Source organism: Hyla sarda, chromosome 4, assembly GCF_029499605.1.
Source record: "Hyla sarda isolate aHylSar1 chromosome 4, aHylSar1.hap1, whole genome shotgun sequence".
Classification (NCBI taxonomy): Eukaryota; Metazoa; Chordata; class Amphibia; order Anura; family Hylidae; genus Hyla; species Hyla sarda.
The window spans coordinates 363,044,325-363,062,333 of record NC_079192.1 but is presented as its reverse complement, the minus strand read 5'-3'; the positions used below and the strand labels follow the sequence as shown (position 1 = coordinate 363,062,333).

Genomic DNA, 18,009 nt, shown 5'->3' with positions numbered 1-18,009 from the left:
CTTAAACTTACTCAGGTCCGTTGATTGATTGCCTTATCTTTTGGTTTCTTTTTCGCTTTTTTGTTGCCTCAGGTAACTCCTTCTCATACTATGCGTATTTTGGTCTAACTGCAGTTGTAATATTTTCTCCCCGATAAGACTTGCCACAGTCTTTATTGCTAAATGTACAGTGCTTGTGTTTCTCCGTGTTTGTATGTTGTTTTCTTTGTTTGTCTTGTTAGTCCTCAGTCATTTACCCTTACATGTACTATCTTTCTGGCCTTGTAACTAGAGATGAGCGAACTTACAGTAAATTTGATTGGTCACAAACTTCTTGGCTCTGCAGTTGATGACTTATCCTGCATAAATTAGTTCAGCTTTCAGGTGCTCCTGTTGGCTGGAAAAGGTGGATGCAGTCCTAGGAGAATCTTTCCTAGGACTGTATCCACCTTTTCCAGCCCACCGGAGCACCTGAAAGCTGAACTAATTTATGCAGGATAAGCCATCAACTGCCGAGCCGAGAAGTTCGTGACGAATCAAATTTACTGTAAGTTTGCTCATCTCTACTTGTAACTTTAGGTGCCTGATCTGTGTACTATGGGCCTCTCTCACCCACGCTCAATATGTTGGTATAAATGTGCATCGGGTTGTACCTAGCCTATGTTTCATTGTTGGATATGGGTATTAAGATTGTATCGCTTAATGTAAATGGCCTTAACTCACCGTAGAAGCGATCCTCAGTGTGGAGGGAGGCTACTCGTCTTGGGGCTGATGTTCTATGCATTCAGGAATCTCACTTGTCTGATAGGGACGCCCATAGGCTTAAAAATAGAAGGTTCCCCCACGTCTACCAGGCACATGCTTTCCATAAAAAGGAGGTGTAGTGATTGCACTTAAACACGTTAGCGCTTAACATTCAACATGCTGAGATACTCAGGTGGCCGTTACATAATATTGGTATGCCTAATGAACATGTCCAGTATACCTTAGCTACAGTATACACACCTAATAGGAAGCAATGCATATTTCAAAAGTCGTTTCTCCGTAAATTGGACACATTAAGGAAAGGTCACCTTAGGCGACTTCAATATGACTGTTTTGGGGTTTTCTTTGCCCTATTGGTCTCCTCCTGTTGCTCTGGAACTTAAACTGACTAGCTCAGAGCCTGAAGGTGGGTATATCCTGCTCGGAGGAGCTGACTTTTTTTTTACCATAGTGTCACACCTCCTAGAGACAGCAAGATACACCCACGGTCTGTGTCCCCCAATGGATCCTTCCAGAGAGATTTTACAGTAAGTGTTAAAAAAATCTCCTTTTTGCAACCAGTGTGCCTCCAGCGGTTGCATAACTACAACCCCCACCATGCACGGACAGCCAAAGGGCATGCTTGTAGCTGTAGTTTTGCACCCCCATGTGAATGTACAGGGCATATTCACATGGGTGGGGGTTTACCGCAAACTTTTTGCTGCAAGTTTGAGATGCAGCAAATTTTACGCTGCAGCTCAAACTCCCAGAGCGAAACGCTGTAAACCCCCGCCTGTCTGAATGTACCCTAAAAAGACTAAACAAAATAAAAAGTAAAACACTACATATACAGAACCCCTACACAGTTAAACCCTTCCACCCCCCACCCCCAAATAAAACTAAAAACTGTCTTGTACGACACTGTTTCTAAAATAGAGCCTCCAGCTGCTGGGAGTTTTCCCTGTTTGGGGAAACACTGCCGTAGGGTAATTTTGGTATCGGAGGAAAGTCTAATTCTTGCATCCGAGTCCATCCCTATGCAGATCCCTTATTTAGGCCTCAAATGCGCATGGCACTCAATTCAGAGCCCTGTCGTATTTCAAGGCAACAGTTTAGGGCCACATATGGGGTATTTCTGTACTCGGGAGAAATTGCCTAACAAATTTTGGATTTTTTTTTCTCCTTTTACCCCTTATGAAAAGGTAAAGTTGGGGTCTACACCAGCATGTTAAAAAAACATACATTTTTTTTTACACTAGCTGGTGTTGCCCTATACTCTTCATTTTAACAAGAGGTAAAAGGAAAACAAGACCCCCAAAATTTGTAACTCAATTTCCTCAGTACGGAAATGCCCCAGATGTGGACATAAAATGCTCTGCAGATGTACAACGCTCGGGAGTGAGAGCGCCATGTACATTTGAGGTGATTTGCACTGGGGTGGCTGATCGTTACAGCGGTTCTGACATGAATGCAAAAAAATATCCACATGTGACCCCATTTTGGAAACTACACCCCTCACAGAACGTAAAAAGGGGAATAGTGAGCCTAAACACCCCACAGGTGTCTGAAGAATTTTTGTTAAAGTTGGACATGAAAATGAGAAACTTTGTATTTTTTCACTAAAATGCTGGGGTTATCCCAAATTTTTCATTTTCACAAGAGGTAATAGGAAAAAAGCCCGCCAAAATTTGTAACCCCATTTCTTCTGAGTATGGAAATGCCCTATATGTGGTTGTAAAGTGCTCTGGGGGTGAACTACAGGGATCAGAAGAGGAGCGCTGTTGGGCTTTTGGAGAGAGAATTTGGCTGGAGTTGAAGGCCATGTGCGTTTACAATATAGTAGCATCTTCGGGAGAGAGGAAACCCGGCAGGGGTCTCCTATTCTTCCCGCGGGTAACAGTTTCGGCGCTGCAGCGCTACATCGGTGGAGTGGAAATTAGCAGTCAGAGCTTTTTTTTGAGGTTAATGATCACTTTTCATAAAAAGGATCAGGTGTGGACAACGCGTTTTGGAGGGGCTCCCTCCTTCGTCAGGTCCGCTTTACAGTGTGTTCAAACATTGTACAGTATATATACACATACATTCATGCATTAACATTTGAATTTGGCGGGTTAGATTTACATTGGAGGCTGAGTCTGTGACGTCGGCCTCCCCTTCTTGTGGTTGTGTGTAGGACAGTGAGGTAGCTCTATAACACTGTTTTTTTTTTTTTTTTTGCCCATTGAAATACATGGGCCTATTGTGGTTTATGGAGAACTCTTGGCAGAGGAGATGAATGTTGTACAGGAGGAAGGGGGTTGCGGAGTGCATGGGAGACCCCGCTGTGGGTTCCAATCCTGGGCAGATCGTGAATGTGTAGTAATTCTTTAATTTGTGTCAGATCTAGATCAATTGACGTGGGAACTGGGTCAATGGGTGCGGGATCTGGGTAAATAGGAGGCCTTGTATGGTGAAGGCATTAATTGAAAAGGGATGTATTGTATAGAGGCTTGTTGTGTGAATGAATGGATGGTTTGTAATGTGAGTAATCTTCTGAATGAGTGGTGTTGTGGTTTGCCAGTAGATGGCAGCAGTGTATTAAGTGTGCTGCAGTGTGGAAAGGAAACACTTGCATTTTACTATGAGTGGATACAATTAAATTTGCAAAGTTGTGGCAGAGTATATGGTATATACATAAAGCAGTCATTCACTGTGCAATAAGGAAAACAGGAGGGTATATACTAATGATGATACCAGTCTGAGTGAACGTATATTCTGGAACAAACTGTACAGCTGTACAGTTGGTGTGTTAAATATTTTGATGGGCTTATGCCAACCTGGTCATGGGGGGGCCTTCGAAGACATTTTCATCACCACCCAAACACTCTATCGGGATCACATGGTCGTATACAAATGCTACATAGATGACCTCTTCACACTATGGAAAGGGCCCCCGCACCTAATCCAACCATTCGTGGACAACATCAATCGCAATAACTGGGGGATCAAGCTCACATCCAACCACTCTAGTGAAAAAATCGATTTCTTGGACTTGGAAATAAGTAACAAAAACAAAGAAATCATCACAGCAACCCACTTCAAAAAAGATGACTCAAATGGCTACCTTGCATTCAACAGTGGACACTACAAGAAATGGCGAACCAATATATCATTCAGTCAATATAAAGGAATCAGGAAAAACTGCACCAGCAACAAAACCTTAAAACAACAAGCCAGAACACTTCAGAACCGTTTCAAAGCCAAAGGATACCCGGAACCTCTCTTAAAAAAAGCCTATGAAAGAACTAAGAACCTCACCCAAGGTGATTGTCTGGAATAAAAAGAACCTACAAGCACGCCCACTGACACACAAGAAAATATCAGACTAAATTTCATCACCACCTACAACTGCGCACACCGAAGCATCTGCATGGCACTAAAACACTGGCACGTACTACAAACAGATCCAATACTCAAACCCATCCTTCCAGAAAAACTCAATATAACATTTAGAAGAGCACCAACTTTACGGAACATGCTAGCCCCAAGAAAACTCAAACATAGCAAACCAAAGAAAGACACGGCATCCTCCCCATCAAAGGAGCATACAAATGCGGCAAGACAAAGTGCCTATGTTGCAAAAACATAGCACACAATTGCAAGTCCTTCAGGAGCACTACCAGCGGGAAAGAATTCCAAATAAAGGGCCTCTACAACTGCAAATCAAGCTACGTCATACCTCATTACCTTCAAATGTAACAAACAGTATGTGGGGAGGACCACGCAGGAACTCCATTGCCATCTAAAAAAAACACAGCAACAACATCAAAAAGAAATTTCGACTACATAGCCTCTCCAGACACTGCACTGAACTACATCCGGATGACAAAGACCCTTTCACTATCTGTCCCATCGACCACATCCCCCAACAGATTTGAAACATTAATAAGAAATGTTCTGGATTTTCTGCCTGGACACACTACAACCGCAAGGTCTCAACGAAGCCACCGAACTAATACGCTAAACCCCCACCCCCACACATCACCCGCCCATATCCATCCCCAAACAATAACCCATCACACACCCCACACCACCCACCTTCCCCCACATAGGTCCCTACAACCCATATGCACATAGGACATACAGCTGTACCAAACAGCGGTCATGACACAATACAGCCATATTACCTAAATAGGTCCCCCCAAAAAGCCCATCAAAATATTTAACACACAAACTGTACAGCTGACAGACTGGTATCATCATTAGTGTATATACCCTCCTGTTTGCCCCCATATACCCCCCTGGTTGTCCCCTACATTTATTTAGGTTTATGTTTAACAAAGTTTAATACCCTCCTGTTTTCCTTATTGCACAGTGAATGACTGCTTTATGTATATACCATATACTCTGCCACAACTTTGCAAATTTAATTGTATCCACTCATAGTAAAATGCAAGTGTTTCCTTTCCACACTGCAGCACACTTGTACACTGCTGCCATCTATTGGCAAACCACAACACCACTCATTCAGAACATTACTCGCATTACTAACATCCATTCATTCAACTCACACAACAAGCTTAGATACAATACATCCCTTTTCAATTAATGCATTCACCATACAAGGCCTCCTATTTACTCAGATCCCACACCAATTAACCCAGTTCCCACGTCAATTGACCTAGATCTGACACACATAAATTAAAGAATTACTACACATTCACGATCTGCCCGGGACTCCGCAACCCCCTTCCTCCTGTACAGCATTAATCTCCTCTGCCGAGAGTTCTCCATAGACCACAATGGGCCCATGTATTTCCATGGTCAAAAAAATCAGTGTTATAGAGCTACCCCACTCTGTCCTACACACCATCACAAGAAGGGGAGGCTGACGTCACGGACTCAGCCTCCAATGGAAATCTAACCCGCCAAATTCAAATGTTAATGTATGTGTGTATATATACTGTACAATGTTTGAACACACTGTAAAGCGGACCTGACTAAGGAGGGAGCCCCTCCGAAACGTGTTGTCCACACCTGATCCTTTTTATGACTTATAATAAAAAATGATCATTAACCTCAAAAAAAAAAAAGCTCCGACTGCTAATTTCCACTCCGCCGGTTACGCGCGGGAAGAATAGGAGACCCCTGCCGGGTTTCCTCCCTCCCGCTACTATATTGACGGGACAGACGGCCAGCTGCTCCTGGCACACCTACAGAAAAGATACCTGCTCAAGGCTTTCTATCAGTGTTGCGCCTGAAGTTTGCGCAACCAACAAAGGTGAGCGGGCTCATATCTATCTGTTAATCTTCCATCCGTCATCCACGCATAACCGGCACTATTAGCGCCGCATCTCTCTTTTTTTTTTTTTTTTTTTTTTTTTTTTTTTTTTTTTCCTCCCCTACATATCATGTGCATTTTCATAGCCCCCATGTTGCCAGAACAGTGGACCCCCCCACATGTGACCCCATTTTGGAAACTACAGCCCTCATGGAATGTAATAAGGGGTGCAGTGAGTGTTTACACCCCACAGGTGTCTGACAGATTTTTTTTTTTTGAACAGTGATCCGTAAAAATTTAATTTTAAATTTTCATTCTCACAGCACACGGTTCCAAAGATCTGTCAAAAGCCAGTGGGGTGTAAATACTCACTGAACCCCTTATTACATTCCATGAGGGGTGTACTTTCCAAAATGGGGTCACAGGGGGGGGGGGGGGGGGGTCCACTGTTCCAGCACCGTGGGGGCTTTGTAAACTCACATGGCTCCAGACTTCCATTCCAAACTAATTTTCTCTCCAAAAGCTCAATGGCGCTCCTTCTCTTCTGAACATTGTAGTTTGCCCGCAGAGCACTTTACATCCACATGGGGTATTTCCATACTCTGAAGAGATGGGGTTAAAACTTTGGGAGGCTATTTCTCCTATTGCCCCTTATGAAAATGAGAAATTTTTGGTAACACCAGCATTTTAGTGAAGAAAAGCTTACTTTTTAATCTTAATGCCCAACTTTAGCGGAAATTTGTCAAACACCTGTGGGGTGTAAAGGCTCACTGTACCCCTTACGTTCCTTGAGGGGTGTAGTTTCACAAATGGTGTGCTAATTGGGGCTTTTTTGCTGTTCTGGCACCATAGGGGCTTTCTAAATGCAACATGCCCCCCCAAAAACCTTTTCAGCTAAATTTTTCCTTTCAGAAAGCCTGAGCATTGTAGTGTGCTCACAAAGCACTTTACGGCCACACATGGGGTATTTCCATACTCAGGAGAAAATGCCCCCCCCTCCCCCAAAAAAAAGTTGTAACCCCATTTCTTCTATTACCTCTTGTAAAAAATGGTAAATTTGGGGAAGAAAACTGCATTTTAGTGAAAAACCTGTGAGGTGATGAGGCTCATGTGCCATGAGGGGTTTAGTTTCCAAGATAGTATGCCATTTTTTTTCTTTTTTTCCTGTTCTGGCACCATAGGGGCTTCCTAAATGTGACATGCCCCCCCCCCCAAAACCATTTCAACAAAATTCACTTTCCAAAATCCCATTGTTGCTCCTTAGCTTCTGAGCCCTCTAGTGCACCCGCAGAGCACTTTACACCCACATATGAGGAATGTCCATACTCAAGAGAAATTGGGTTACACTTTTTGGGGGGGCTATTTCTCCTTTTACCCCTTGTAAAATTTCAAAAACTGGGTCTACAAGAACATGTTTGTGTAAAAAAAAAAAAAAAAAAAAATTGCCATTTTGAATGTTCTCCTTCACTTTGCTGCTATTCCTGTGAAACGCCTAAAGGGTTAACAAACATTCTGAATGTCATTTTGAATACTTTGAGGGGTGCAGTTTTTATGATGGGGTCATTTATTGGGTATTTCGAATATGAAGGCCCTTCAAATCCACTTCAAATCTGAACTGGTCCCTGAAATTCTGATTTCGAAAAATTGGAAAATTGCTGCTATACATTGAAGCCCTCTGATGTCTTCCAAAAGTAAAAAAACATGTCAACTTTATGATGCAATCATAAAGAAGACATATTGTATATGTGAATCAATATATAATTTATTTGGTATGTCTATTTTACTCACAAGCAGAGGGCTTCAAAGTTAGAAAAATGCAACATTTTCAAACTTTTCATGAAATTTTGGCATTTTTCACCAAGAAACGATGCAAGTATCGACGAAAATTTACCATTGTTAAAGTAGAATGTCATGAAAAACACTCTGAATCAAATTAATAAGTCATGGCATCCCAGATTTATTAATGCTTAGTGACAGTGGTCAGATGTGCAATAAATGCTGTGGTCCTTAAGGGGGTACTCCGGTGCTTAGACATCTTATCCCCTATCCAAAGGATAGGGGATAAGATGCCTGATCGCGAGAGTCCCGGCGTTGGGGACCCCCGTGATCTTGCACGCGGCACTCCGTTTGTAATCAGTCCCCGGAGTGTGTTCGCTCCGGGACTGATTACCAGCGACTACAGGGCGGGCGGCATGTGACGTCACACCCCCTACCCCCGTGTGATATCACGCTCCGCCCCTCAATGCAAGCCTACAGGAGGGGGCGTGATAGCTTTCACGCCCGCTCCCGTAGGCTTGCATTGAGGGGCGGAGCGTGACATCACGCGGGGGTGTGACGTCACACGCCGTCCGCCCTGTAGTCGCAGGTAATCAGACCCAGAGTGAACACGCTCCGGGGACTGATTACAAACAGGGTGCCGCGTGCAAGATCAGGGGGGTCCTCAGCAGCCGGACTCGCGCTAGCAGGCATCTTATCCCCTATCCTTTGGATAGGGGATAAGATGTCTAAGCACCGGAGAACCCCTTTAAGGTGAAAATGGGCTGGGTGCTTAAGGGGTTAAGAACATTAGAAACTTTAATTATAGAAACATGAATAAATGTGCAATTTCACATTTAAAACTGAGGTATATTTAATCTTTTAGGGGTAATTGAAGAATTGAAAAGTGAGAATAAGAATCTTGAGGAATACCTATCAAATGCCCATGAAACGATGCAGGTAAATGAATCCTATAGGAAGTATGGTTGTATTTCTACTGCAACATCTACACTTTTGGTGCCATTGGTAGTGTCTCAAAAGGGTTTCTGCCTAGAATATTATTCAGGTCCTGAAGGTCACACACAGGTTAACCGAAGTTGTATGGTTTTGTACTAAAGCACACAACTTTTTTTATTTTATTTTTTTTTGGGGGGGGGGGTAGAAAAAACAAAAAGGAATATGTTCTCTTATATAGTTTGAGCACCATGTTATCATTTTTATATTAGACCTTTGCAAAAGACATCTGGGGAGATTTATGAAAACCTGCCCAGAGAAGTTGCTGAGTTGCCCATAGCAACCAATCAGATCACTTCTTTCTTTTTGAAAAGGCCTCTGAAAGAAATCTGGCTGCTATGGGCAACTCAGCAACTTTCCTTTGGGCAGGTTTTGATAAATCTCCCGCATTCTCCATTCTCAGGCTGCTTTCACACTATGAAGTTCATCCATTAATAAATGTACGTTTGAAGAATAATTACGGTAACGCCCGTTAAACAACCCATTCAAGTCAATGGGTTTTTTCGTTTACCCGTTATCACCCGTTATAGCCAGTCATGACTAACGGACGTTAGTTGTGACGGGAGAGATAATGGGACATGCACAAATTTTTCGCCAATCAAACGGGTAAATTAACAGACATTATTTTTAACATTAAAGTCTATGCCCAAGGACGTTGGTAAATACACCCGTTAATGCCCGTTATTATAACGGACGTTATTTTTACTTGGCATGCTCTGAAGAGGTGACATCTGTAGACTCCTGCAGTGCTGAGGGACTACTATTACTCCCATCATGAAACAGACTTGTTTCCATGATGGGAGTAGTAATTCCCCACTGCAGGAGTCTGGGGAGGATACATTAGTGTGTACTACCCCATCATGGAACAGAATGTTCCATGATGGGGGTTGTAGTACAGGGGCTGAGGGATTGATCGCGCTGGGTCTCACTTCTGACACCCAATGTGATCAGAAGTTATTATGCAGGGGAGCGGGCGGCATGCTCTGCAACCCTGCGATGTACACAATGTATTTTTACTTTCCCCGCTAGGAGCCCTGAATGGCCGGTACTGAGGAGCCATTCAGGGATCCCAGCGGCGTTTTAAAACTAACATTGTGAGGGGACATATGTATATTTAAAAGTGGTGTTGGATGGGTCAAGATATATAGCGCTGCAGGGGGGGGGGCATAGAGCGCTATATATCTAGCCCCCCCAGCGCACTTATAATATACCTCTGCCGGCGCATTAATAAAAATGACCCCCGCCAGTGCATTTATATGTATATATCTATACCCCCCGCTAGCACATAACATGACCCGGCCGGCGCATTTGTCTTAATTTTCCATTGCAGCACTATATGTGAATGGTATATCTATCAGAACCCATACAGCAGCCGCTATCCAGATGATCCTGACAGATTTACTATTCATTCATAGTGCCGGCAGCTGCATATGTGTATATAGATGTGCTGGGGGGAGCAGACATATAGCGTTATCTGCCCCCCACAGCACTTCTATATACATATGCAGCCGCAGTGCTATGTATGAATAGTATATCTATCAGGATCATCGGCTGGGTGGCTGCTGGATGCGCTGCTGACAGATATTCTTGTCACATATGGTGCCTTTGTGCAGCGCTAAATGTGATATCTGTCAGCAGCGCATCCAGCAGCCGCCCGGCCGATGATGCTGACAGATATACTATTCATACATAGCACAGCGGCTGCATATGTATATAGAAGCGCTGTGGGGGGCAGATAACTCTGTCTGCCCCCCCCCCCCCAGCACATCTATACACATATGCAGCCGCCGGCGCTATGAATGAATAGTATGTCAGGATCATCTGGCCGGCAGCTGCTGGATGCGTTCTGATATACCATGCCGGCAGGGTCACATTATGCGCTGGCGGGGGGGTGGGTTATAGATATATAGCTATTAATGTGCTGGCGGGGGTCATACTTTTATTGCACCAGAGGGCTAGATATATAGCGCTCTATGCACCCCCCCCCCCCCCCCCCAACACTCTTAATATACATATTTCCCCTCACATTGTCCATTTTAAAAACCCCGCTGTGATCCCTGAATGGCTTCTCAGTACCGGCCATTCAGGGCTCCCCAGCAGGGAATTTAGAAATGCAAGTAAAAAATACATTGTGTACATCGCAGGGTTGCGGAGCATGCCGCCCGCTCCCCTGCTTAATAACTTCTGATCGGATTGGGTGTCAGAAGTGAGGCCTGGTGCATCAATCCCTCAGCCCCTGTACTACAACCCCATCATGGAACAGTGTTCCATAATGGGGGTAGTAGAACAAACACTAATGTAACCTCCCCAGCCACCATCGGACTCCCGCAGCCAGGGAACTACTCCATCATGGAAACAAGTCAGTTCCATGATGGGAGTAGTAGTCCTGGCTGTGGGAGTCTAGGCAGAGGTGTTAAAACGTCTGTACATGACAGATGTTATAACGGGTCTTAATGGATGAATATGCCAGTTATTTGGACAGACATTATTCAGCTGTTAGCATCTGTTAATTCACCTTATAGTTTGAAAGCAGCCTTACAGGTGGTCAAAATAGGGCAATTTTAAACATACCGTAATGATTTTGTAAAAAAAAGTGTTTTTTTTTTTTTTTTTTTTAAAGCAGTAAAATAGGAATGTATGTAACCATGGGTATCATTTTAATCCTATTGACCCAGAGAATAAAGGGAACATGTGTTTTTTTTTTTTTTTTTTTTTTTTTTTTTTTTTTACTGTAAAGTGTACAGTGCGAAAACGAAACCCCAAATTTCAAAATTATGATTTTTGTTAAAATTTCTTTACACAAAAATAATTTTTTAACTTTACCATACACTTTAGGGTAAAATGAATGATGTCATTACAAAGTACAGCTGGTCACGCAAAAAACAAGCCCTTATATGGGTCTGGGAATGGAAATATAAAAGTAAAGCATTTTAGGCGAGGAGGAAAAAACAAACGCAAAAATAAAATGTGCTGCGTCCTTAAGGTGAAAATGGGCTGAGTCCTTAAGAGTAGCTCCCACAATCTGTATTTTTCTGTCCCTACATATTGCTAAACTATCCCTAACCCCCTCCCTGCCTCTTAAAAAATGTTTGCTACCTTATGTGTCATCATCTGCTCTTCTCCCTAGCTCTGCCTGAAGCAGTCTTCCCCAGCAGGCGCGACGTCACTGAGGCCTGCTGGGAGACTACTTCCGCCCTCACTTAATCTATGCTGCGCTCCTATTGGGAGCGCGCATAGATGAGCAGCGAATCGCAGGGCAGGCTGCTTCCCTGTTTAGCAGTGTAGTGTTATCCAGTGAGGAGGAGTATCGGAGCATCGCTCACCGCTGAAACCCGGTGTGAGGTGGAATTTTGCGCCCCTGTGAATTCTTGCGTCCGCTCCTCCCTCAGCTCTCCGAAGATTTCCGAAGCTAGAACTGCGGGAGGGCAGAGCAAGGGGAGAGAGGAGGTACACGTCCCCTCCCTCATCTCCCTGAGCTGAGGACGCAGGTCTCCATGGAAAACCAGAGCAGGGGGAGAGGAGGAGCGTGGCTCCCGCATCTCCCCTCGGAGGATGAAGGTCTAGAAGCCAGAGCAGTGCTCCTAATCTCCCCTGCCTGAGCTCTGACTGTGTTTACTGTACACGGGCTGGGGATTCATACACAGCATGGACTGGGAATAATTATCTGCCTGGTGATTTCTATGTGCAAAATTCAAACCCGTGAAAAAACGCCCTGTGTATGACCGAGCATCGGAGTGGTGCTTGCGTCATGCACGGCAGGTTCAGGGACCCGCCGGTAATGGCCAACATCCACGATCGCACGGATGTCCGCCATTAACCCCTCAGATGCCACGATCAGTACAGATCACGGCATCTGCGGCAGTGCGAATGTTAAAATATATGATCAGATCGCCTGCAGCGCTGACGCGGGGATCCGATCATCTGTAATGGCGGACGGAGGTCCCCTCACTTGCCTCCATCTGTTTCTCGGTGCATCTATTGCTCTGGTCTGAAACTGAGCAGACCAGAGCAGAAGATAGCCGATAATACTGATCAGTGCTATGCCCTATGCATAGCACTGAACAGTATTAGCAAACAAAGGATTGCTATAGATAGTCCCCTATGGAGACCTAAAAAGTGTATAAAAAAAATGTAAGTAAAAGGAAAAATCCCCTCCCCAATTAAAATAAATGATTTGTTTCCCATTTTACCCCCCAAAATTTATTTTTATAAGCATATTTGGTATCGCCACGTGCGTAAATTTCCAAACTAGCCAATTATAATGTTAATGATCCCATACGGTGAATGGCGTAAACGTAAAGTCCAAAAATGCAGCTTTTTTTTTCTCACATTTTATTCCCTAACAATAAAAAGATCTAAAAGTTTTATATATGCAAATGTTTTATTGATAAGTATAAATGACAGTGCAAAAAATGAGCCCTCCTACCGCCCTATATACAGAAAAATGAGTTATAGGTGGTAAAAAAAGGTGTTTTATTTTTATTTGTTATTTTTTTTAAGGTTACTGATTTCGTACAAAATTTTGCAGTACCAAAATAAGTATCTAGCCATGGGTATCATTTTAATCATATTGACCCACAAAATAAAGGACACATGTCATTTTTATCATAAAGTGTACAGTATGAAAACAAAACCCTCCAAATTGTGCAAAATTGTGGTTTTCCTTTAAATTTCCTCCCCAAAAAAAAAAAAAATTGGGGGTTCGCCGTTCATTTTATGATAAAATGAGGTTTCATTACAAAGTACAATTGGTCACGCAAAAAACAAGCTCTTATATGGGTCTGTAGATGGAAATATAAAAGTTATTGATTTTAGAAGGCGAGGAGGGAAAAGACAAAAACACAAAATTGGCCTGGTCCTTAAGGGGTTAAACAACCATATTACAAAAAGTCTTACATTTTCAGTAACATATACATTTTTTAATCTGACAGTGCCATTTTAATGTTCTCATAAAACCGATAACCCAGCAATGAAATTAGCTTAAATGTATCCATTAATTACGGCGCATGGTTTTGAACCTTAATTGAGACCATGTACAGGATGCCTTTTTATTCACTGATGCAACTTTCCTCCAGGATCTCAAACTACAAATGAGTGCCCAAGAAAGAGAATATGAAAGCAAACTACAAACTGCAGCATCTCAGATATCTGAGCAGAGTCAGGTGAGTGACAGAAAATATTTTCTTTATTGATAAACTTTAATTGCCAACTGATGTCAGTAGAATGAGCAGAAAATGCACAACTTTCTGAGTGAGACTGCCCCATAGACTTGCGTTATGAGACTGTCTCCTGACCAAGACAAAGCCAGGAGAGAGTGAGAAGTGTGTGCTTCTCCTGACCTGTTCTATTGACTGGTCAAAGTGTATAAAAGGTTTTGTGTAATGTCAGTGCCTTTTTAGCAATGCCCTGATAACTGCTCAGCAGCTAGGAGCATTCTGCTGTATAATCACTGCTCAAAATAAGTGTATAATCAAGCACAATGTTCACGCCAGCAGCGTATAAGCTGCAGAAGGCTCCTAGCTGCTGTGCAGCTACCAGAGCTGTCCTCAAAGGCAATAAAGCAAGTGCTGGGATTTTCTGCTTTCGGGAGCAACATTAAGATCCTCATTTCAGTACGAATTGCCAATCTGATTCATTCATTTATTAGAGCTGTGATTGTACAGTTTACCTATATTGCATCTAGAGATAACAGTGCCTTTTTTAGCAGGGCTGTGAAAGTGCAGTTCAATCACAAGTGAGGCTTTGACCACTGGAGAGCTACTGCACGTGTCCTGTAGTGGTCTCATAAAAGGTAATTCCTGGCCACCTTTCTGCAGGAATATTTACATGAATGTTCCCACCAAGATACAAGGAGAGGGTTGCATGGCCACTGTTCTTAGACTCCATAACCATAGGAGATCAGCAGTAAACAAAGGGGAGCCAAAAGGATTACAGCAAAAAATGGCACACATATTTTGCATGCACTTGCTGCCATTGTAGGCTGGGTTAAAGGGGTATTCCAGGAATAAAAAAAAACAGGCCTTTTTTTTTTCCTTTCAGATAGTGCCCTCCTTGTCTCCAGGTTGGGTGTGGTTCTGCAGCTCGGCTCCATTGAAGTGAATGGAGCCAATTTGTGATGCCACACTCAAAGTGGAGACAAGGAGGGTGCTGTCTTTGAAAGAAAAAAGGCTTTTTCTCAATCGGCTCCATTGGGGTACACAGACCATGGGGTGTATGCTGCTGTCTCTAGGAGGTGTGACACTATGGCAACAAAAAAGTCAGCTCCTCCCAGCAGGATATACCTGCCTCCAGGCCCTGAGCTAATCAGTTTTAGCTTAGTGTCTAAGGAGGTAGACACGGTCTGGAGTTCTCTCCAGACCAGGTCTTATGTTTTATTATTTTCCTAGATTTAGGGATGTGTTAGGAAATAAAATGAAATAAAAAAAACTTTTTTTTTCAGGTGGGGACTCGAACTGCGGCTCTGTTTCCCCATTGTGATTGAGGGGGCACAGACATTGCGTATATGCCCTGTTCACCCCCTCTCGCCAACGGTCAGCACCTGGGGTTGTACCTCATGGGTCCGGGTCCCCCTATCTCCCTGCTCGCCTCGCTCACACATGGTAGCCCGGCGTGATGCAGGTAACTAGAGCTGGCTGAAGACTTCATAGAGAAGACCTCATGAGGTAAGTTCTTCAACTGAGGTGAGTATTTCCCCCTTTTTAGGTGTGGACTTGCAACCTCTGCTGCATATTGCTGTCATCGGCAGCGGAGGCTGCCGGCAGTGTGTTCGCCCACTCCCTTCCCCTGTCATTCACATATACGTTGGGGTCGGGAGCGGGCGCCATTATTGGCTGCATGTACTGCGGGCCCTGTACGGACCTTAGCTCCGCCCACCCGTGGCCGGCGTGGATTCCTCAGAGCGCGGGGCAGCATGATGGCTCTAGGGATTTCTGCTCTGCCTCTCAAGTTCAAATCTTCCAGGGTAACTTTATCACTGAATCTCAGCTGTAGGAAAAAGCCCTACATGTGAGAATTCAGAGTGAGAAATGGTGGGTGCTGTGTGCGCGCAGAGGGATTTTTCAGGGCCAATCAGTGATGCCCTTGCTGGGTGAGACTTATGTCTTAGCCCAGACAGGTTCCTCCTTCTAAACAGCTCGGGAGGTTTCTTATTACACCTTTGGGGGCTGTAGCGCTAAAATGTGTGGTTCTGCTGAACCCGTTTGTTCTGCCTACACACTGCTACCCCAGACCCCCCTGTGAAGGGCTCCAGGAATCGTCCCTACTCCGGCCCTCCAGAGGGTCCCGCTCTCCCCCTATACTGACGCTCTTGCAGCGTCATAAGGGTGTTTCATCTGACTCATCCCCTGAGTCGCCGCTCTGGTTCCTAGACCCGGGTACCAGGTCAGTTTCTCCCTCTTCCAGGGCCACCTCACACGTTCCCATTCACCTGGAGAACTTGTGGTTGAAGTTTCCGATTCGGCCTCTGATTCAGAGGACCGCATGGATATGTCGGACATGGTGCACTCATTGGTTTCGGCCATAAGAGACACCTTCCCTCTAGAGGACCCAGATACTTCGGACGTGGCTCCAGAAGTTAACTTTCATTGTGCCCAACCTCTTCCAGGGCTGCCTCACCTTGTTCCCATTCACCTGGACAACTTATGGATGAGGTTTCTGCTTCGGCCTCCGACTCAGAGTACCGCAAGGATATGCCTGATTTGGTGTACTCATTGGTTTCGGCCACAAGAGACACCTTCCAGTTAAAAGGACCCAGGAACTTCGGACGTAGCTCCAGAAGTATCCTTTCTTCGTACCCGACCAGCACTCAAGGCTTTCAGCTCTCTCGCTGAATTTGACGTCCTGCTGGAATCCGCCTGGAGGTGTCCTGACAAGAAGTTTCAGGAAACTAAGAAGGTTCAAGTGTGGTATTCCCTCGCCAAGGACCCCATTGCTCAGTGGACCTCTTCTCCAACTGTTGATTTACCGGTCTCCCGCCTCTCTAAGGAGACTGTCCTGCCGTTGACTGACTCGTCTGCCTTTCAGGATCCAGCGGACAAAAAGGTGGGACTTTGGCAAAATTTGCCTTTTAGACAGCAGGTTCCTCCTTTCTTCCTGCTTTTGCTTCTGCCTGGGTGTCTCATGCCCTTTCAGTATGGTCTCCCAACTTCGCCAGGTAGTATTCGGAATTCATCCGGAGGATCTATCTGAACTAGCGCTCCGATGCTCCTCGGCCGGAGTTTTTTTTTTTTTTTTCTGCTCTGCTCCCATGCCCAGCCGATGTGCTACCGGTAGCCCTCCGTCGCTCCTTGTGGCTTATAGCCTGAATGCCGACACAGCCTTCAAGAAGGGAGGCGACGGGCGGTAAGAGTTCCTTTATACCTCTGGATACGGCTCGCAGAACTACTTTCCATCGGAAGTCCTCCTCCTTCCAGTCCTGCAGACCTTTGGTTCCAACAAAGGGTCCAGCCTGGCGCCTTCACAGGTAGAGGGCTCCCCCCTTCCAGACCCATGCCACCCATAGGCCTTCCTCTAATAAAATAGAAAGGGGTAGCCCCCTCTTCAGAGCAGGGACATCCCTGATCTGAAGAAGAGGGGGCTCCCCTCGAAATGCATAATCTCAATAAAAGTGGATCCTAAGAGGTTCCTGAACCCCTATCCCTGTCTCTGATGTGGTGAAACAGCAGCGCCAGTTTAAAGGTCTTTTTCTCTAATCCTCGCATAGGCCTTCCTCGGCCTGAAGGGTTGCCCCACCCATCGACCTTTTCTTGGGTGGTTGGTCGCCTCTTACTCTTCCGGGATGCCTGGCCCACGCACATTCAGGATCGCACATTGGTCAGGGACGTGGTAGTCAACGGATACATGATCTGATTTGCTTCCCTTCCTTGGAATTGTCTTTTTCTTTCCTGGACCCCCTGGTTTCCCCCTCTAGCGAAGGCAGTTCGGGGCGCACTCCAGCTTTTTTTATCCAGGGTGTAACTGTTCCGGTTCCTTCAAGGGAAAGTTCTCGAGGTTTATTCCAACCTCTTTGTGGTCCCCAAGGAAAGTGTTTCTGTTTGCCAAATCTTGGTTCTCGAGGATCTCAGCCAGCATCTTCTGCTTTCCCATTCCGAATGGAGTCTCTCCGTTCGGTGCTGGCGTCCATGGTTCAAGGGGAGTTTTCGCTCCTCGGTGGACATCAAAGATGCCTGCCTCCACGTCTTATTGTTTCCCGGTCATCAGCGGTACCTCCGCTTTGCAGTTTCGGATGGTCATTTCTTTTGGGGCCTCTCCATTTCTGT

The 18,009-nt window shown here is 44.9% G+C and overlaps 2 protein-coding genes across 3 annotated transcripts in view; one reads left to right on the top strand and one right to left on the bottom strand.

Moving 5' to 3' along the window:
• LOC130267237 (hyaluronan mediated motility receptor-like) overlaps nt 1-18,009 on the top strand; it is a 63,090-nt gene that overhangs the window by 19,841 nt on the left and 25,240 nt on the right. For both annotated transcript variants that reach the window (XM_056516655.1, XM_056516654.1), the window contains exons 9-10: nt 8,625-8,698; nt 13,828-13,914. In XM_056516655.1, coding sequence (XP_056372630.1) covers nt 8,625-8,698; nt 13,828-13,914 — 161 coding nt within the window. The remainder of the gene's footprint in view (nt 1-8,624; nt 8,699-13,827; nt 13,915-18,009) is intronic.
• NUDCD2 (NudC domain containing 2) overlaps nt 1-18,009 on the bottom strand; it is a 61,710-nt gene that overhangs the window by 39,861 nt on the left and 3,840 nt on the right. The window lies entirely within an intron of this gene.